The sequence below is a fragment of the Trachypithecus francoisi genome, unplaced genomic scaffold (genome assembly GCF_009764315.1).
Source record: "Trachypithecus francoisi isolate TF-2019V2 unplaced genomic scaffold, Tfra_2.0 Contig01440, whole genome shotgun sequence".
Lineage (NCBI taxonomy): Eukaryota > Metazoa > Chordata > Mammalia > Primates > Cercopithecidae > Trachypithecus > Trachypithecus francoisi.
Window position 1 is genome coordinate 16461301 of NW_022681431.1, and position 22785 is coordinate 16484085.

Sequence of the window (22785 nt, forward strand, 5' to 3'; positions counted from 1 at the left end):
CCCACTAGAGCACAGCATGGTTCTCCCCATATTAAAATGGGTCTGTTAATTATTGACTTAGCCATTCCATAATGCATGCATATATCAAGACATCATGCATACCATAAATATATACAATTTTTATTTGTAATTAAAAAATGAATAATTTCTTTACTTATGGATAGTGCTCTCACAAACATGGTGAATGTTCTTCAAACCCACTGAACTTTGTGTAAGAAGCATGGTCAGCACCAACCCCACAGAGTGACACGGTACAAGAAGGGCAAAGATGATCTGTATGCTGAGGGAAAGTGGCTTAATGGCAGGAAGGAGCGACTATGCAGGCAGACCAAGCCAATTTTCTGGAAAAAGGCTAAAACTACAAATGAGATTGTGCTAAAGCTTAAGTGTTGGGCCCAATTGCAGATCTAAGAGAATGCTGGCTACTAAGAGATATAAGCAATTTTAACTGGGAAGGGATAAAAGGAGAAAACGCCAAGCGATCCAGTTCTTAGCTTCATTTTTGGTTGTATTATGAAGACAATAAAAATTTGAGGTTATGTTAAAAAATAAATAGGCCAGGTGTGGTGGCTATAGTCCTAGCTACTTGGGAGGATTGCTTGAGCCCAAGAGTTTGAGATTACAGTGAGCTATGATTGCACCACTGTACTCCAGTCTGGGTAACAGAACAAGACCTTCTCTCTCTCTCTCTGTAAATAGATGTAGATAAATAAATGGAATATGTACTCCCACAAGTTACCTAATGTATCTATATACCCATTCAACAGCTAACTAATGTCCCCCACTCCCTATTACAAACATAGAAATAACCAATATTCAGGAAATGAACAGTAAATTATTTAGAAATACCTAAAAAGGAGTAAGTATCACATTCATAACAATGTTTATATGTGCTGGGCTTCTTGCTAAATATGACTGGAATGAGTAACTTAAAACCTTCCAATAGTTTCCCTCTCCATATTAAAATAAAACCAAAATTCTTCCTCATAGCCTACTAGCACTACATGACATGGTGTCTGCCACTCTCTTGGACCTCACTGCTGACCACCATGCTGAGACCACAATAGCTTTCTCTGCCCTTCAAATTATTCTTGCTTTAGGGGCCCTTCACTGGCCATCCCTTTATAATACAAACACTCACAGCTTCACGTGGCTAATTTTTCTGTTTTTCTTTTTTCTTTCTCTTTTTTTTTTTTTTTTTGAGATGGAGTCTCACTCTGTCACCCAGGCTGGGTGCAGCACACGATCTCGGCTCTCCCGAGTTCAAGTGGTTCTCCTGCCTCAGCTTCCCAAGTAGCTGGGATTAGAGGTGCATACCATCACACCTAATTTTTGTATTTTTAGTAGAGATGGGGTTTCACCACATTGGCCAGGTTGGTCTCAAACTTCTGACCTAAAGTGATCCACTTACCTTGGCCTCTCAAAGTGCTGGGATTTACAGGCATGAGTCACGATACTCAGCCTTTTTTTTTTTTCTCTTGAGGCAGAATCTCACTCTGTTACCCACACTGGAGTGCAGTGACGCAATCTCGGCTGACTGCAACTTCCGCTTCCCAGGCTCAAGCGATCCTTCTGCCGTAGCCTCTGGAGTAGCTGGGCCCACAGCATGTGTCACACACCCGGCTAATTTTTGTATTTTTTGTAGAGACAGGGTTTTGCCATATTGCCCAAGCTGGTCCTGAACTCCTAGGCTCAAGCAGTTATCCCATTTTGGCCTCTCGAAGTGATGGGATTACAGGTGTGAGCCACTGTGCCCAGCCAACATGGCTTACCTCTCCAGGTCTCAGTTCCAGTGAGATCTTCCCACCGGCTTTCCTGGGCACCCAATCTAAACCAGTCTCCATCACTCTGAAAATCATCCTGATTTACTGTTTTCAGTACTTGTATCACAATCGGAAATGACCATACACTTTATTTTTTTACCTACTATACACCATCCCCTCCCCAACATCATCAACTCCCCTACAATGTAAGATCCACAAGAGGGGCTTTGCCTGTTGGTCACCACTGAATCCCCAATACCCAGATGTGTGCATGACACTTGACACTTGGCCCTTGGGAAGGATTTTAAACAGCTAATATTTGCTGAGTAAATGCATAACCATCTGTGTCCCACATTAGGCTATGGTCTTTGGAAGGACTGCGGGAATTTCAGAACCCTAGTGGTGACCCTCAAGGTAGCAGGACTATTTCAGAGAAACCTGTAGGCCAAAATGTTGGGACTCAAATAGTCTACCTTGGCTAGAGAGTATCTGTAGAAAACCAAATTGGGAAGATTTAAAAATGGCTGATGGTACCCTGGACACATTCTGAATTTGAGTTAAGTAACCAAAAAGCTGAGTTGCAAGAAGAGAATTTGGAATTACCTGGGGGTGTGTGGTAAGCAAGGAGGATCCAGAGACATAAGACACTTTCTCGTAATGAGACTGGATGATCCAGTTGGAGCTCCCAAGGGCATAGCCAGAGCTCAGAGGCGTCACCTGGACCGCACCAAAAAGCTCCTAAAAGAGAACCACAGTAAGAATGTGCAAGGAGCTTACAGTGACAGTCACATGAGGTAATTCTGGAGGGAAAAACAACAGAAATATCCTCAGTTTAAAAACAAAAAATATTTTAAAATAAACCAGAGACTGGGTGCAATGGCTCACGCCTGTAATCCCAGCACTTTGGGAGGCTAAGGCCGGTGGAATGCATGAACCTAGCCTGGGCAACGTGGCAAAACTCTGTCTCTACAAAAAAGTACAAAAATTAGCTGGGCATGGTGGCACATGCCTGTAGTCCCCAAGTAGCTACTTGGGGCAGGAGGCTAGAGTAGCCTGGGTAACAAAGTGGGACCTTGTCTCAGTCAATCATTCAATAAAGTAAACTACAAAGTTTTAAGGAAAACAGAAAGATGATGGAGATCATCATGCTCCAAATATAGAAAGCAATCCTATAATCTTTACTTGTCACCTGAGAGCTCCAGCCCTCTTCCATGTCCCTAGGCACTCAAGGTTCACACATTAAAAGGGAGAGATGAAATATTACCATATAGACCAAAGATACACTTTGGCTTTCCTTTTTCATTTTCAGTTAGGTGTTAGGCCCTTGTTCCTGACTGGAACAGAAGAAAGAACAGAGGCTCTGGATCCTCAGTAACGGAAGAAAGAACAGAGGCTCTGGATCCTCAGTAACGGAATGGCTTTAAAAACGTAACTATAGGATCCTTCGAAACAGTAACAATATGAATGGAAAGCATTCATAAATGACTGAAATGTAATATGAATACTCACAATTTTCTGAGAATATCCCACCAGCTGGATTTTACTAAGGGCAGAGTTCACCTCTTGCATTGTATAGCATCTTCTCCAGGTTGACACTTCCACTGCATCCTTGAGAGGAGAAGGTAACAGCCTGCAAATGGATCACAATATCAACTACTGGGTGAACATTTCTTCATGTTCTACAGCATTCCTTTCCAAGATATTTGTCCATTTGATCTCAATGGTTTAATTTACTGGCATATAATTGTTCATAGGATTCCTTTATGATTTCTCTTTTTTTATTTTTATTTTTTTGAGACAGAGTCTCACTGTGTCACCAGGCTAAAGTGCTATGGTGTAATCTCGGCTCACTGCAACCTCTGCCTCCTGGGTTCAAGCGATTCTCTGGACTCAGCCTCCTAAGTAGGTGGGATTACAGGTGCCCACCACCATGCCCAGCTACTTTTTGTACTTTTAGTAGAGATGGGGTTTCACCATGTTGGCCATGATGATGTCGATCTCCTGACCTTGTGACAGGCCTGCCTCGGTCTCCCAAAGTGCTGGGACTACAGGTGTGAGCCACCGCGCCCAGCCATTTCTTTTCTTTTTTTAAAATAGAGACATGGTCTTTCTATGTTGCCCAATATGTGTCAACAGAAAAACGTTTTATCATTTGCTCCAAAAGAATCAGGAGGAGACCTGAAGAGTAACTTCCCTGACATTCACTGTACAATACAGGTCCAAGTACTGGGGTGAAATGAATGCATGCCATTAGCCTCTCCTCTCTCTCCTGAAACAGCACTGAACAATAGAGGAGGGCTTCACACACACACACACACACACACACACACACACACTCTCTCTCTCTCTCTCTCTCTCACACACACACCGTTAAGACAAAGAGAATGAGAGAAGAGACAATAGCAAGGCATCTTAGAAAGTAGAAAGACAAATGATAACTGACTTAGTAGGCCCAGGAAAGTTCAATGCAAATGTTTAATTTCTACTGCAGAACCCACAAAAAGTATGGCAACTGAAAACAACAGGTATATCTGGAAGTTGAATCAATCTAAAAACAAGAGGAATTGCTGAAAAAATAGATGAGATACTTAGAACCTTCCAGATCTACTCATTCCTTCCATATAGCTCAGCAGCTGTCCCTTCTCCTCTCAGGTATGCTACCAGAGGTTGTTCTCTGGAGGGAGTAAAAATAGAAATCTGGACTAGGGGAAACCATCAACTGAGGCAGCCTTCCTAAACAAACATTCATATATTTAGAGAAACAATGTTCGTCTCTTCATTTGGCTGCCAGAGCACTATGAGTAAGCTTATACCCTCCAGGGTCGGGGGCTGAAAGAATCTTCTCTGAAGAATCCAATCAGCCTCAAAGAAAAAAAATTAATGAAAAGATTCTAATACAGGGGGTTCCACAAAGAAACAGCTCAACCAGATTACTTTATGGTAAAGTCTGGAATTGAATAAGCCCTACTTATGGCACACAGACTTTCGAATTAGTTTTTTTTTTTTTTTAATTTTCCAACTCTTAAACATGAGCCAGTAAGCCAAGAACTACCATACATTTGAGAAAAGTCTCTAAAATAATAAAGGCCTCAAATGGGGCCAGAGGAGCAGGTAGGGAAATTAGAAGAAATAAATTAGGCAGGTAGACGAAAACTTTAAGAACAGCTTGTCCTTACTATCGTTAGAAAAATAAGATAGTATAGCTAAGAAATGAGAAGAGATTGCTACAAAAAAAAGATTAAGAGAATAAAAAGAGCTGTTAGAAATACAATGTCATATAGTGAAAGCATGCCAACAATACATCAGAATTTCAAAATAAGCTAAAAAGATTTAAGTTATACAAACACGAAAGAGGCACATACATGAAAAACTAGCAAAGCTTATAAATGACATGACAGAACTCAATAAAGAATTAGAAACAAAAGAAAACATCACTTTGGAAATGAAGACTAAACTACAGGTTGAGCATCCCAAATCTGAAAACCTGGACGGTGCGGTGGTTCACACCTGTAATCCCAGCACTTTGGGAGGCCGAGGTGGGCGGATTGCCTGAGCTCAGGAGTTTGAGACCAGCCTGGGCAACACTGAAACCCATCTCGACTAAAAATACAAAAATTACCTGGGTGTGGTGGCGGGCGCCTGTAGTCCCAGCTACTCAGGAGGCTGAGGCAGGAGAATCACTTGAACCTCGGAGGCAGAGCTTGCAGTGAGCCGAGAATCTCACCACTGCACTCCAGCCTGGGTGACAGAAACTCCCTCTCAGAAAAAAAAAAAAAAAATCTGAAAACCTGAAATCAGAAATGCTCTAAAATCTGCAACTTTTTGAGTGCAAACATGATGCTCAAAGGAAATGCTCACTGGATTACTTTGGATTTGGGATTTGGGATGCTCAATCAGCAATATTCCAAATTGGAAAAAATCTGAAGTCTGAAACACTTTGATCCCAAGTATTTCACATAAGGAACACTCAACCTGTAACAGAAACACAGAGTAGATTAACACAATAGATAATGACACAAGAAAAATGGGAAGAAAAAATAGCAAAAAGAAATGAAGAGATTTAAACAATTCAAAAGAAACAAATGTTGAAGACAGATAAGCAAGATGCCACATAAGGGTAATAGTAGACCCTAACAGAAAACCAAGGTAGAGAATAAAAATTAACACTCATAACATTCAATTACTAAATATTATAATTGCTAAAATAGAGACATGAAACTACACACTAAAAGAACATAGTGCACACTTGAGAATACTGACCCAGAACAATGAACGCCAGACATATTCTGGGAAAATATTTAGACTACAAGCAAACCTTTGGGATCTAGGAAAAGAGCAAGTGACTTACAAGGAAAGAAAATTAGATTTTATTAGTGGTTTTAACAGCAATGTTTAATATCAGAAAAAAATAGGAGAACATATTTAAGATACTCAAAGAAAGAAAATGCAAGCCAAGGACTATATATCTAGCAAAACTGACTTTCAAGGCCAAAGATCACAGATAAACAATTATGAACATGCAGGAACTCAGGGAATACTGTTCTTGTGATCCCATCCCAAGAAATCTACTGAAGACTGAGTTTCAGACAATCAGAATGATTAAAGAAATATCAGTATGACTGGGCCAGTAGTGAGCATTAAATATACAGTTGCTAGTAGCTGACAGACTAAATGAAGGTTAAAAGGAAGGCAGTATAGTATGTAACGAAAATATATTCTGACAACACAGATATGGTACAAGTGTAAAAAAAAAAGTGGGGGGAAATATATATGCTCTGTTCTCCAAAGAGTACTAGAAACAATGACCAATTGAGTAGCAATGAGCATTGCTAACAACCAAAATGGGATCTTAAAATTCCACTTCCCATTGGAGAAACCAGGGTTTCTTGGAGAAATGGGTAATTTAGGGCAGAGAATGTACAAGAAGAGTCTTAAACATCCTGCTATCACAGATGGCAAGGAAACAATCAAAGACTATGAGGGTCACAATAAATGACCTCGGGGACAATGAGTCTGTTTTCATGCTGCTAATAAAGACATACCTGAGACTGAGAAGAAAAGTAGGTTTAATTTGATTTACAGTTCCACATGGCTGGGGAGGCCACCATGGCAGGAGGCGAAAGATACTTCTTACATGGCGGTGGCAAGAGAAAATGAGGAAGAAGCAAAAGCAGAAGCCCCTGATAAACCCATCAGATCTTGTGAGACTTATTCACTATCATGAGAATAGTACAAGAAAAACTGGCCTGCATGATTCTATTATCTCCCCCTGGGTCCCTCCCACAACATGTGGGAATTCTGGGAGATACAATTCAAGTTGAGATTTGGGTGGGGACAGAGGCAAACCGTATCAACACCTGACAAGGCTTTCAGTGTTCAAAGATGGGACAATTTCAGCTGAAACCACCACCACCACCAGCACCACCCCCCAATGGGTTGAAATCATGCAATATTTCAGAGGGGGCTGTGATTGGACTGGAGCTTTTGAGTTGCTGAGAATGTTCTCTTCCTTGACTAGGGGGGTGGCTTTAAGAGTGGTTGCTGTATAGTAATTTATTAAGCAATATATTAGTTTTGTGTGTTTTGATATCTGTGGGGTTTTTTTTTGTTTTTTTTTTTTTTTTTGCTGCTGTCGTTTTTAGACAAGGTCTTGCTCTGTCACCCAGGCTGGAGTGCAGTGGCATAATCACAGCTCACTGCAGCCTCAACTTCCTAAGCTCAAGAGATCCTCCTGCCTCAGCTTCCAAAGTAGCTGGGACTACAGGTGTGTGCCACCATGCCTGGCTCAGTTTATTTTTTGTAGAGACGGGATTTTGCCACGTTGCCCATGCTGGACTCAAGCGATCTGCCTGCCGTGGCCTCCCAAAGTGCTGGGATTATGGGCATGACTAATATCTGTGTTTTATATTACAATAAAAAGGTTAATTTAAAAATCAGAAGAATTTATGTTAAAAAATATTACAGCAGGAATGAAACACGGATAGAAAACTTGGGAAATGAAGTTAAGGGAATTCTGCAGAAGAACAAATAAAAAGAAAAACAGATGGAAAAGAGGAGAGAAAAATATTTACATGACAGTCTAGGAAGTTCAGCATCTAATAGCAAGAGTTGCAGAAAGACAGAACACAGAAAAGGGGGGTAGAAAACTTTTTTTTTAAACCAGAATTAAAATTCTTAATTTTCTAAATTGGGAATTGGCAAACCTTTTCCATAAGTGGTTACAGGTATTTTAAGCTTTGCAGATCACATACAGTCTTTGCAGTTCACAACCATTCAGCTTAACCGCGTAACAGCATACACAATATGTAAATAAGTGTGGCTGTGTTCTGATAACGCTTTATAAAAACAGTGGTGGGCCAGATTTGGTCCAGAAACAGTGCTGGCCAACAGCTGCCACTCCTGTTCTAAATTGAAAGGGCCCATTAAGTACTCAGCACATGAATGAAACTGCTTTAGTAAGACCCATCATCATGAACTCAAGGAATAAAGATTCTAAAAGCTATCATATGGCAATCAAGAGGTACAAACTAAAGATCTAGGCCCAAAAGAGCACTGGACATTTCAACAACACTCCTGGAAGCTAGAAGAAAATATAATAATGTTTTCAACATTGTAAGAGAAAATTATATCTAATGTAGATTTCTGTCAAATAGTTTGAGGGTTATTTCTACCAAATAGTTTTAGATGTGCAGATTCAGAAAATTTACTTCCCACACATTCTTTGTCAGGGAGTTACTGGAGGATGTGGCCTGAAAAATCAAGGAGTAAACAAGAAAATGGAAGACTCAGAAAACAGAGCTTCTAACAGAAGCAAAAGAAGTCTTTGGGATAATGGTGAGGAAAATCCTCAGCTGAAAGCCATGGCATTGGGCCCAAGACAGCTGACTTCAGAGAGAGAAGGCTGGGGAGAGGACTTCTCAAGGAGATAAAAGTTGTCTGAATACCTACGGAGACTGAACATGATGGGTGGCAGGATATGCCACCCCAAAATATGCCACTTCAGCATAAAGGTTAGTTTGAGGTAAAGGCACCTGAGAAACAGCAGGTGCAGGAAGAGCTCTCCAACCTCCTCTTTTTCTTCCTGAAAGGAGATGAAATCCCCATACGGAAGATGTCCTCCCTACAGCAGGAGGAAAGTAACATTTTATCTATAGGGAAAGGGAATGGAGTTTGAGAAAAACCTGTACCAGCAAACCTTGTTAAACCCTGATCTTCCCAGTCACTTCTCCACCCAATTGACTGCTCTGGCCCAAGTCCCCTTCCCTTGTCACATTTTCCCAACGTCCTGCTCTTTGTCCAACTCAGTGTCTGCGTTCAACTCTAACTGCTCCTTTGGGTCTTCATTCTCCTGTGCGGACTCCTACATATATATAATTTAATCAAATGTGTATGCCTTTCTTCTGTTAACCTGTTTTATGTCAGTTTAATTCTTAGGCACAACTGGATACCCTAAGAGGGTAGAGGAGAAATTTGTAATCACTTACAAACATATTGAGGAGAGACAAGTAGGGGAAGAGTATAGAGACAATAGGTACATAAAATAACTACATAAATAAGAAAACAAGGTAATTAACTCAAGGGAAAACAAAAAGTTGCGCAAGATAGAAAAAATAATCCTAATAATCTTATATGGCCAGTGAATTGCATTTATACAGCCATAACAATGGAAACACTGAATTAAGATTTAACCAGAGCAGCACATAGATCAAATAGTTCCTAGGCTTTTTACCCTTGTTTCTTTAGCAACAAAGTATCAATGATCCATTGTCATTACCTTCTACATAAACAGATACATGAAGATTTTCTTATTCACTTATCTTAGGTACACATAGTGAACTGCTTTAGGTTTTGCAATATTTATTCTATACATATTTACTTAGCACTGACTGTGGTCTCAGGACGTAAGTCACATAAGGGGAATGACACGCACAATACAGGGCTTCTGTTCACACTGTGCTTAAGTCTAAGAAAAATTTAACAGAACAAGGCAACAAAAGGGATGCCAAAGGACTCGAGTCATCCTTGCCTACAGGCTGGCCTTCCCTCCCAGAAAGCCCTAAACAATATACTACAAATGCAAATCTCAAGATCACATCATCCCCCAACTTCAATGGTTCACCAATACATTGAGCATAAAATCCAAGGCTCTCAGAATGACTTCCTAAGGCCCTTCTTTATCTGGGCGCTGCTTTTGCCTATACTGTCTATACTGGGCTTTTTTAGTGCAAGGCCCTGCCTGCCTGCACCCAGCACCTATCTAAGTCCCTCTGTCTTCTACATTTTGCGTGGACAATACTTACTTGCTCTTGCTTAAAACCTAGACACATTTGTCACTTTCTCTCAGAACTTGTGACCCTAGTCCAGGCCAGGTGCACACTCACATGCTCTTCAGGAAGGCTGGCTGGCCCTGAGTCTGGTAGGAGTGCAGGGAAGTGGCACAGAAGCTCCCTTTGGACTGAGGCCACCTCAGGGTCTGCTGCTCCTGCATCTCTTACCTCCACATCCCCGTAACTCATGACTGCCTGCTTTGAGGAAGGAGATATTTCTCTCAGAGGCACTGGTAAATAAGGAAAAAAGAGAATTTACAACCAGACAAGTCTAGGTTTACATCCTGGAGTTAGCTGTTCACCTCCAAGCCTCAGTTTCCTCATCTATAAAATGGAGAGAATACTACCTTCCTTTGAGAGTTTCTCTGCAATGGGGAAATAATGTATAATATAATGCATGTGAAGTGTCTGGTGCAGAAGAGATGCTGAGTCAAAGTTTGTCTCCACTCCTGCTCCAACACAGCCCCAGGAGCATACGCATTTCTCTACAATACTGCAGTGGACTCCAACCCAGGGAGATTGACTCTGACTAGCAGCAACTATTCTGAACTTGAGAGGCCTCAAGGAAAAACTCAAGGTTCTACCCAGCTTTGACTCCTCCTTTAAGTTCTCAGGATCAGGCAGCCCTGGGGCTTGAACCCCCTGGGGCCGCCCTGCACAGAAAATGAAGACCTCTCACTTTGGGCCCGGTAGCAGCCAAAGAGTTTCTTGCCTTAAAAATGCCAGAGCTGGAAGGCTGTCATGGGAGTGGCTAGAGAGCAGGGACCGTGATGAATAATGATGAATAACACTTGCAACCCCAACCACATCTCTCCATTCAGATGAATTTCTTTCACATTGTCCCCAGCTTTGCCAGGGCCCTGCAACAGTCACCTCTCTTAAAGGCTGACTAGAAAGTCACACACAAGGCCAGAACTATACCTGCTTTCTTTCTGTGATTTTCCTTACCCATTATTTGACAACCAGTACTGCCATTACCCAGAACACCATACCACGTGGGCTTTCCTTCCTGCTAGCTCTGTCTTCTCTTGATGGCCCTTCCCAGCAGTCTCCCCTTTCCATCTAGGACAACACCCTGTGAAAATCCAGCAGACTAAGAACTGGAACAGCCTAGCTAAAAAAGAGGCTTTGGTCACTTTAATGTTTTCATTGTGTGCTGGAGATGAAACAGTCTTATATTCAGCTTATTGAGTACTAGCAGTGTTCTGACCGAACACTTAGAAGGGAAAGTAGGAAGCATGAAGATGCAAAGCATCTACAACTTTTGTCCTCAACAGCCCAGAACTTATTTCTAGAGAAATTACTGGTGTTTCAAATAGGGACACAGTTTTCTTAAGTAAAACAAAAGGCTCCTGAAGATCCAGGTATATTTCAGCCTGAATCTTTCCCATCTTTTCTTTTACAGTAAATGGCATGGAAATCACAAACTTACGTTCTACAAAAACTGAAGAAAGCATGCTTATACAGAAATTTTCACTACAAATGATTTTTGCTAATCAGATCCAGAGAAAACTGTAGTTAGAAGGAGAAGTCTTGTTAAATTCGCCTTTTGTTTTGTATTTTACTAATACTCACTGAAAAGAGTAACATGTATCTTTTTTATCCCATTGTATCATATGATTCACACAGCAATACTTTTTTCGTTTTTGTCTCCTCAGCACTGAGCACAGTGCCCAATATAAATGACACTCAAAAGAAAAAAAGTTCAGTTGCTATCCCAGGAAAGAAAAGAACCAGCAATGCAATTATCAACATGTCCCCTCTGAACTGCACCACATTTGGGTAGAGGTGAGCCCTATAACTGTGAGAGGTAGTGAAAAAAATCAGGGAGGAGCTCAGGGGTAACCCAGAAGAGGAAAGTCAAGCCATCCCCACTGCCTCTAGTTCAGTCTGACCTGCCCGGTTCAGGGTTTTGTGGCAGGCGCTTCTGCCATGGCTCCAAGTGACCCCCACCTACAGGATTCACCCCCTTGTGGAATCCTCTCCTAAGTGTGAGCTGGATCAAGTGGCTTGCTTCTAATATGACAAAGATGATGATGGGCTGTCACTTCAGTGGTTAGGTTACAGAAGACTAGGACTTCTATCTTGCTCACTCTCTTGCCTGCTTGGAATGGTCTCTTTTTTGTCATTCAAGCCCTACTCAATCTGCCCAGCCCAGCCTAAGTCTTGCCATTTAGCCTCTATTTTTTCTGCCTGACATGCTCCTTGAGTAGAGTGACTAAATCTTAAACTTTTTGGGGTATTTTTCTATAAACTTACCATAATACCAGGCATTTGGTAGTTAGCAAGTCTGAAATTCTCTGAATTTCATATTTCTGCCCACAAAGTCCTTTTGCTGACATCCTCTTTTATTCTTTCTAGATAGTTACTTTGTTGTGCTTCCTCTATCTCCTAACACATCTTGCCTAACTTAGCTTTCCCAGAAACTCTCCTTATGCTTACTTGAGGTCCCAATTACGGAGAGGCATTTATAGAGCCATTTAAAGCCATTAGAATTATTGGCTGATTTTGGATAAGAAGGATAAGGAAACCCAGAGGGAACTAGTTCTGTGTTTTTCTGGCTTTCTAATTTATCAAAGTCAAGTTCTCAGAGTCTAAATGTTTCATAAGTACTTTCTAAAGGATTTCATTGTTTTGCTTTGTTCTTACCACACTTGAGTGCCTGATGAACTTCTTTCCCAGGGCTCTGCCATGATGACAAAGCTCTGTGGCCTCTTCCTCCATCCTGCCAGCAAAAGCAGCACGCTTTTGTGTTTTTATTAAATATTAAGACTTTTAAGTCCAGAAGGACCACTTGGAAGGTGGTAAGTAAAAAACTGGCTGGGCATTAAGTGTTTGTTGAATGAATGAATGAATGAATAAATGAATGAACAAAATTAATGTAAGGAGAGAATACAAAGAAGACAGGAATCAGGAAAGTTCCCCACCTGACTCTCATCACAGCAAAGGGCTTAACATGTCCATTGGGGCTGGGGTAGACTGGGTATGTTGGCAGAATAAGGACCCATATGGAGTTTGTGGAGCCTCAAAATGAAGTATGTTTCAATATTAACCATAAACTAGGTTATAACCCTGATGTTTATTTTAGATCAAATTATTGCTTAAAAAACAGCAATTGCTTAGGCTACCAAAGCATGACAGGAACAACTCTTGAGAGCAAGTCAACGATCTTTGCTCTAATCCTATGCTCATGGAAAAATTTCCTACTCATAATTTGAGGTCTTAAGTGGACTTCCTGGCTAGCACACAGTGTCCTAGATAGAGGAGCCACTCTAGTTCTGGAGCCAGTCAGAGGTCTTACTTTAAAGTGATTAATCGGGATTTTTGTTTGTCACTCTACATCCTGGGAGTCTGGTCAGCATGAATCAGTCCCTCAGAGGCTAATCAACTCCAAGTGAAATGAAACGGTGAAGTGACTGGAATCGCAAAGCCCAATCAGCTGTGATTACTCCGTCAAAGCACTGCTGCTCTCTGAGGGCCTGCCTTAAGGAGCCTCTCTCTGGACAACTTTCAGAACTCTAACACAAGTGGACTTAGAGATAATTTAATTCTTATTTTACAGAAAAGATTGAGTCTGAGAGTCTGAGTGACAGTGACAACTAACTACAGGTAACAGTGGAATTTGAAAACAGTTTTCCTTCTGTCCACTTGACTGCCTTGCTTTCATCAGAAAGGCAGTGTCTGAAGGTAAATTAGGCTGTGGAAGACAGATGTGTTCTGGTTAACAAAAGCAGATTATGTAAGCCACTTATCTTATTAAAGGAGACAAGGACACTGGCATTTATTGAGCATCTACTGGGTGACTGGCATAATTTTAAGAACTTAGTCATATTATTCATTTAGTCCTTACAACAATCCTATTAAGTTGTTAATATCGCTCCTATTTTATGGAGGAAATAGAGCCTAGAAGAAATAAGTTGTCACAGTTACCAAGAAACAGATCTGAAATTCAAATACCAGACTATTTGACCTCCAAGCACACACTTTTATCTTCTCTTCCTATCATAGAGTTAGTTGATAAACTCCTGTACGCATACCCAAGGGGTGTCAGAGCAGAGGAACTTCAACTTGAATATGCATGGTTTTAAGTCTTTTTTGTTTTGTTTTGTTTTGTTTTGAGATGGAATTTCACTCTTGTTGCCCAGGCTGGAGTGCAAATGGCACGATCTCGGCTCACCGCAACTTCCACCTCCCGGATTTAAGCGATTCTCCTGCCTCAGCCTCCCAAGTAGCTGGGACTATAGGTGTGACTAATTTTGTATTTTTAGCAGAGATGGGGTTTCACCATGTTGGTCACGCTGGTCTTGAACTCCTGACCTCAGGTGATCCACCAGCCTTGGTCCCCCAAAGTGCTGAGATTACAGGAATGAGCCATCATGCCTGGCTGGTTTTAAGTCTTCTGTAAGGAATGAAGCCACATTTCAAGTTTCAAGTATTAAAAACTGCCATAAAAATTCAGCCAAGAATATATCAATGCTTAATTGCTTAATGCTTGCATGAGGATGATGACAATATCTTGTAATGATTTATCCTTATTGTAACTGTAGATTTCTAATCTTATAAAAAATGTTAGCTTTATACAAAAGAAGTACTAGAGGTGGGGTTACTTTCTTAAGTGGAATATCTTCCTGTATATTTTTCCATTAAAAACCTAAACTTAAGTGAGTGTGGGAAAGTCAGAGACCCAAAATTATATTGTGAGGGATTCTCCTTTTCCTTCCCTTCAAAATTCATCTCTTTTTCAAGAGTAAACTGTAATGTCAAAGTTAGGAAGAAGGATGGCTAACTTCTTTGATATAAATCTCAAGGAGCACTGTCAACTGAGGCAGGAAGTTATACAGCTGCCAAAAAGTAGGAGTAATAGTTTTTTTTTTTGGTACATGTACTAATAATAAATCAAATGTTAATTCAAACTAACTTCAAATGATTTACGAGAATTTGTCAGATTCTTTTGACTGAGTTTGAAAATTTTTAATTTACTGTTTTCTTTAGTTGATAGTTTTATTAGTAATGTAAGCTACTAAGATGTATTAATTCTAGGCACTTGACAAGATCTGCTTTGAGTCTGCCTATATATAGTATAAGTCAAAAATTGGGGGCTCAAGTCTCAAATCGAGTACCTTTCAAAGTACCTCTCAAAGAGGTACTTTGCTCAGATCATACGGGATTTTATTCTAATGTAGGAGCCAACATTTCTAAAAAGATTTTTTAAAAGTCACATTTACAACATCTAGACTTTGAGCTTCTAAGGAAGGCTTGGAAACTGTGGGCTCACATTCCCATAAGGCCACGATCTGCGGGAGTTGCGAGTCAGCTGCCCCTACAGAGGGGTGTGGTCACTGGTCCACATTTTCCACCAGCCCATCTCACTCCTGTGTGTACCTTCCTCAGCCCTGTAGGCATGTGGACCTGTGATCCCTACTTTGGAAGACCTGGACAGGCAAAGCGCAAGAATGAAGAAAATAAGAAGAAAAAAAAAAAGAATGAAAACATAAAGAGAAGATACAGCCTACATAATGGGAAAAATTCTGGTGAACTAGAGAGCAAAAAATAGCATTTGTCAATGTAGCATGCCACAGTAGTCTGGGACGCTAGATATTAACTAGCTTGTTATAGAGAGAAATCTAAAAGTGATGTAAATCCCTTAGCACAAACATTGTCCAAATGCAGCACTTTTAGAACTCTGGTCCAAGATTAAATTCTAGGTGAATATTTCAAAAGAACTCTTTCGCTTGATGCCAATTAAAGAATAAATAGCTCTTATGGCCAAGCACAGTGGCTCATGCCTATAATCTCAGCACTTTGGCAGGCTGAGGTGGGCGGATCACTTGAGTTTGAGACCAACCTGGCCAACATGGTGAAAGCCAAAAAATACAAAAATCAGCGAGCATGGAGGTGGTGCACCTTTAGTCCCAGTTACTCAGCAAATTGATGCGGGATAATCGCTTGAACCCCAGGAGGTGGAGGCTGCAGTGAGCCGACACTGCACCACTGTACTCCAGTCTGGGTGACAGAGACTCTGTCTCAAAATATTAAAAAAAAAAAATAGCTCTTCAAATTCTTCTACCACTTCTAATATTTATGCTGAGTTTTGGAGAAAAACAGAACACAGCTATGGAGTGTCTCTTTCACACCTCAGTATATTTTCCCATAATTAGACTCTTCGCTTTCTCTACCAATAACTATGGCTCATCACATGCTCTCATGCTCAAAAATCAAAACACAATCCTTGGCCAGGGTGAGAATCAAAGATGGCCTTCTCCAAAAGTGCAAGTTACTACTCTCCTTGCTCCTCTACCAAGTTAGTCTCAACAGTTTCTGATTTTTGCCTACAGTTCAACTAGCAGCTTCTTTTAAAAGGGAGATTTCCATTCTATTATAAAGATACATGCAAGTGTATGTTCATTGCAGCCCTATTCACAATAGCAAAGACATGGAATCAACCAAAATAGCCATCAACGATAGATTGGATAAAAAAAAAAAGTGGTACCTATATACCATGGAATACTATGCAGCCATAAGAAGGAATGAGATCATGTGTGTTGCAGGGACACAGATGGAGCTGAAGCCATTATCCTCAGCAAACTGAGGAACAGAAAACCAAACACTGCATGTTATCACTTTTAAGTGGGAGCTAAACAATGAGAACACATGGCCACAGGCAGGGGAACAACACACACTGGGGCCTCTCAAGGAGTGTGGAGAGGGGAGGGAGAGCATTGGGATAAACAGCTAATGCATACGGGGCTTACTACCTAGGTGATTGGTTGACAGGTGCAGCAAACCACCATGGCACATGTTTATCTCTGTAACAAACCCGCATGTCCTACACGCATATCCCAGAACTTAAAATAAAAAATTTTTTAAAAAGGGAGATTTCTTGTGCATCTTAGGAAATACCTTTCAGGCCCCTCCCTAGCCTTCTCTTCCTTTAGCCTCATCCATAGTCTCCCTAATGTAGGTGGCACTTCTTTTGTATGGCCAAATGGGAGGCAAAGAAAAAACGGCCGAGGATTTTGCCCAAGGTCACAAGAGAAAAGGTGAAGTAAGGATTTGGGGCTTCCTAAGACTTTGCCCAAGATTTGGGAGTCAGGAAATACCGTCATTTTTTTTTTTTTAGACAGAGTCCTCGCTCTGTCCCCCAGGCTGGAGTGCAGTGGGGTGATCTCAGCTTACTGCAACCTCTGCCTCGCAGGTGCAAGCAATTCTCCTGCCTCAGCCTTCTGAGTAGCTCGGACTACAGGTGTCCGCCACCATGTCTGGCTAATTTTTTTTGTATTTTTGGTAGAGACAGGGTTTTACCATAGTGGCCAGGGTGGTCTTGGAACTCCTGACCTCAAGTGATCTGCCCGCATCGGTCTCCCAAAATGCTGGGATTAAAGGCCTGAGCCACTGCACCTGGCCAAGAAATACTGACTTTTGAACACTATTTGTGGTGTGCCAAAATTATTTGCAGCAAAACACTACAAATGGTTTATATTTAAGAGGAAGAAGGGAAGTCAGAGCATGCATGTTCCATGGGAACGAAAACAAAGTCCTGAGGTTTCTGAGAGGGAGATGTAGGGAACTGGGGTCCTGTCCAGTCCAGTGGGCAAACGGGAGATGAAAAGAAGGGAGGTTATCAGAACTGAGGAAAAGAGAAAAGGGAGCTGGGAACAAGAATGCGGTACTGCACCAGGGCAGTCAGATCAAGGAGGCCATTCACATACACACCGAAGACTTATATATGCACATGTCCAGAAAATGTTTCCTAATGTGAAGCCATGCCCACACCATACATCCCCAAACAAGGAAATGGACATTCAGAAGATCCTTAAAACACAGCAGAAAATGTGCACAGATAAGCCTACTTCCTCATCCTGACACGAGAAGCGGCTCACATGCATGTGAGAAGAGGCACGTGTGTGTGCACAAGAGGTGGCCTAGCAGATGGGTTAGGAGCATGGACCTTGCAGCCAGGCTAGCTGGCTGGCTGGGTTTGAATCCAAATCCTGCCACTCACTAGCTGTGCGACCTTGGACAAGTTACTTAATCTCTCTGTGCCAGTTTTCTCTCCTGTAAAAAAGTAATAACACTGGCTGGGTGTGGTGGCTCACGTCTGTAATCCCAACACTTTGTGAGCCTGAGGTGGGCAGATCACGAGGTCACAAGTTTGAGACCAGCCTGGCCAATATGGTGAAACCCCATCTCTACTAAAAATACAAAAATTAGCCGGGTGTGGTGGCACGCACCTGTAGTCCCAACTACTCAGGAGGCTGAGGCAGAAGAATCGCTTGAACCTTGGGGGGCAGGGGTTGCAGTGAGCGGAGATTGCACCACTGCACTCCAGCCTGGGAGACAGCGAAACTCCATCTCGGGGGGAAAAAAAAGTAGTAGCACCACTACTTACCTACCTATTTATTAAAGGAATAAATAAATTAAATAACACATTTAGAAGAGTGCCTGGCACACAACAAGTGTTACATAAGTAAAATAAATAACATGTGTACAAAGAGATGCACGGAGGAGACTCATGCTCAAGCTCCGAAATAGTCACTATAGAAAAAGTATATTCCTCTAGCTACGTATTTATATTCTAATCGAAAGAAGATCTGCAAAAACTAAGACATTCTAATGTTGAAATAAGCAGATGACTACAAATCGCTGATCTAGAGGGAAAAAGAAACCAGTGCCAACTGGAAAAAAGTGGACTTGGGTAGGAGCATATGGAATATACACTGCCTAAGAAATTATAAGACTATGCCGGGTGCAGTGACTCACACCTGTAATCCCAGCACTTTGGGAGGCCGAAGTGGGTGGATTGCGAGGCCAAGAGATCAAGACCATCCCGGCCAACATGGTGAAACCCCATCTCAACTAAAATTACGAAAATTAGTTGGGCATGGTGGCATGCACGTGTAGTCCCAGCTACTTGGGAGCCTGAGGCAGGAGAATCACTTGAACCCTGGAGGCAGAGGTTGCAGTGAGCCAAGACTGCATGCACCAGTGCACTCCAGCCTGGGCGACAGAGTGAGACTCCGTCTCAAAAAAAAAAGAAAAAGAAAAAGAAAAAGAAGAAATTAAAAGACTAGTTTTTACTCCAGACTTGATGCCACCATCAGAAGGTGGGGCTGCTGCAGGGCCTGGAGGTGAAGACAGAATTGCTATGGTTAGAGAAAGCCCAGTGTGTTAACCCATAGTACCCATAGGGGTACTCTGTTGCCAATTTAAATAAGAGAGCATGGAAGTGGAATTAAGCTGCTGCTTCTACCATATTTCTCCTTACTTCATCTCTTACAGCCTAGTTCCTGGACCTAGCACTCTATGGCAACTCGCCTCTTTGGAATTGTTAAGGACTCCCCATTCCTACAGCCAAGGGCCTCATCTCCATTTTACTTGATATTCCTGCAGCATCTGAGACCAACAACAACCTGTATTTTCTGAAACTTCCTTGTCCCTTGGTTTCCACTCAGCTCTCCTCTTACCTTCTTAATTACTTACAGCCTCTTTTACAACTCTTACCAGTTCTTTTTAATTCTATCTCAGAAATTCCTTTGAAGTTAGACTTCAGCCTCGTGCTCACAGATACTGCCTTAGTTCAAGGCTTTGTCATCTCCCCTGGATTTCAGCAGTCACACTGCTAGTCCTCCCGCCTATCTCTGCATTCCCGTCCATCGTTTATGCTACTTCCAGAGTTACCTTCCCCAAAATAAATGTGGTCATCTGCCTCCTTATAAACCTTCGCTGGCCGACTTCACACTTTCAACAATATAAAACTCAAGTTTCACATATGAGAATCTTCATTCTCTTGCTCCAACTCACCCCTTTACTTGCACCTCTCACCTCTCTACTCCCCTTAATCCACACTGAACATCTCACTGTTCCCTGAATATACTATGTCCCATGACACCGTGCCTGGGCTTCTCTTCTCAACCTCTGCAACAGGGACAAGTCCATTTCTTCTTCCGAGACCCACCTTAACTGTCATCTCCTAAGGAATGTCCTTCTCAGCCTCCCTAAGCAGGGTTCTTCAGTTTCTGAGTGCCTACAGCACTGTGGGCAAACATCTTTTTTTTTTGAGATGGAGTTTCACTCTTGCTGCCCAGGCTGTAGTGCAATGGCACAATCTCGACTCCCTAAAACCTCTGCCTTCCGGGTTCAAGCAATTCTCCTGCCTCAGCCTTCCGAGTAGCTGTGATGACAGGCATGCGCTACCACCCGGCTAATATTTTTGTATTTTTCATAGAGATGGGGTTTCTCCATGTTGGTCAGGCTGGTCTCAAACTCCCAAACTCATGTGATCTGCCCATCTCGGCCTCCCAAAGTGCTGGGATTACAGGCGTGAGCCACCACGCCTAGCTGGCAAACATCTTTTCTAAGACATGCCATGCCAACTGTAACTGACTTGAGTTATCGGATTTTCCATTAAGCTTTCAGCACCTCATGGACAGAGCCAATCGTTCCTAAAAACTCCAGTACCCAGCATAGCACCTTGCACATAGTTGGCTCTCAAAAAACATTGGTTGAATCAAATGTAACCCTTTCGTGTATTCGGAAAAAGAGAATCTTTAATATAACCAAATCATTGTTTAAGCATAGGAGAAGAAATCAAATGAGATTGCTTTGCAAAGCACCTGGCACTATAGTCTCTGGGAAGAGAATGGTCTGTTCCTCACCTCTGAATGTCCTTATTCTTCCACAAGGAGGCAGACTGAGCCTTTGGCACTCTTTCAATGAAATTCACCAGCTCTTCCATGAGAAGCCTGAGTTTAAACAAAAAAAGTGAGGAACACCCATTAAAAAATTAGAGAAACACCCTACTCTAACAGTTGGCCAGGAGAAATGACTTGCCCACCTCTTCCTACACCATCTCATCATCATCTTCCTCTCTGCTGCACATAAACTTGATCACCAGTTGATACAAAGTTAAACAAAATCCTCACTTTCTTATTGCATTTCTGTGCTAAAAATTCTGAACTTAAATAATTTAATTCACCTTTAAAACAAGCCGGGCCCGTTTCTTGTCTCTAAACATAGAAATACACAAGCCCGTTTTAACGCTCACTCTAAGATCTCTACCTTTATGTTACTAAAAGTACATAGGGAGAAGTTAAATGACTGTCAAGTATCTAATTTTGGTGACACAGCAGGGAGTGGGCAGGATTTTTTTTTTAAATGACAATATTAAATGAACTTTTTTTTTGAGACTGAGTTTCACTCTTGTTGCCTAGGCTGGAGTGCAATGGCACAATCTCAGCTCATTGCAACCTCTGCCTCCTGGGTTCAAGTGATTCTCCTGCCTCAGCCACACGAGTAGCTGGGATTACAGGCACCTGCCACCACATCGAGCTAATTTTTTGTATTTTTAGTAAAGACAGGGTTTCACTGTGTTGGCCAGGTTGGTCTCGAACTCCTGACCACAGGCGAATCCACCTGCCTCGGCCTCCCAAAGTGCTGGGATTACAGGCGTGAGCCACCGCGGCTGGCCTAAATGAACATTTTAAATGGATAAAATAAGTTTTCTTGACATGTTTTAGGAATTAGCAAAATTCCATCTGGAAGAATACTCCAAGGAAAAATGGAGTAGGCTGCTAAATGCAGAAGGCTAGCTCTCTCTGAGATGAGCTGGAGTACCACAGAACCAGGGATGAGGAATCTAAGAAATGCTGCGCTATCAGCTGGATCAAGGTACACAGGCTTTGGGGATTCACAGGACAGAGAACTGCAGGAATTCTTGATGGTCAGAGGATGATCACAAAGCTAGAAATGGATTTAACACCTTGAATCCTCATTCCTAATCTAATACTGATGATCCATATTGACTTAAATCCCCTCCAAGCTAACATATACATACTGTTAAGCCATTAATGTATTAGTATTTGAAAGCTAAACAACTTCATTTCATTCTCATTTATTTATTTTGGCCTAATACCATCTCCTCCTTCCATCTTGAAGGAAGAGTGCTAGTTTCAACATCTCAAGACCTGTGATTCCAGCTCACTGGTATCCTGGATGTAGCTTTCATAGGAACAGTATGGTGTGCTGATCCTCACTGCTTTAACTTTTCCAGACTAGAGGCTAGTTTTTTAGCTTATCCTCTCAATTGAAATCGATGCATCACTTTGAGTGTTTTACTTTCCTATGAGAGCCCTTCCTCAGCTCACTTATGGTTACATACACTGTGCAGGTAATATGGTTTGACATAAAAACAAGAAAACACATTATTTCATCTGTAAGACTCTAGAATCCAATCTAGGAGTCTACAGTAATTCTTAAGTCTCACATTTTGGGACCTGACAGTTTCAACTTATACCATTCTTATTTCAAAAAATAAATTGACAAATTTTTTTTTCTGGAGTAATTTTCTTTACCTAATTTCTCACTAAATGATACTATGGTTACTTGTGATAACCACCCGTGTCACAAAGGCTTAGTAGGGGCAGAGAAAGGGATGGCAGGGGCTTCTTAGAGTCAAAGGAAAACTGCAGTTTTACTCCTAGATTGCTCAGTTTCACTCTGTCAACAGCAGAGACAACTTAACCATCTATTTACTTATCTATCCTATATTTTCTACAAGCTGTCTCCATTTATAGTCTACAACAAACCACAAAAGGGGGAATTTTTGAAAGCAAAGCAATAAAATGTCTTCTCAAAGATGCTACACTCTTTCCCTTTGAAGCCCTCTGCCTTGCATCTTTGTGGCATCTTCCTAAACA

The 22785-nt window shown here is 41.6% G+C and overlaps 1 protein-coding gene across 2 annotated transcripts in view; it reads right to left on the reverse strand.

The window, feature by feature from the left end:
- The window catches only part of INTS9 (integrator complex subunit 9), a 126877-nt gene that overhangs the window by 46397 nt on the left and 57695 nt on the right, over positions 1 to 22785 (reverse strand). For both annotated transcript variants that reach the window (XM_033229612.1, XM_033229622.1), the window contains exons 6-8: positions 20746 to 20832; positions 3273 to 3393; positions 2367 to 2501 (exon numbers count right to left, since the gene is read on the reverse strand). In XM_033229612.1, coding sequence (XP_033085503.1) covers positions 2367 to 2501; positions 3273 to 3393; positions 20746 to 20832 — 343 coding nt within the window. The remainder of the gene's footprint in view (positions 1 to 2366; positions 2502 to 3272; positions 3394 to 20745; positions 20833 to 22785) is intronic.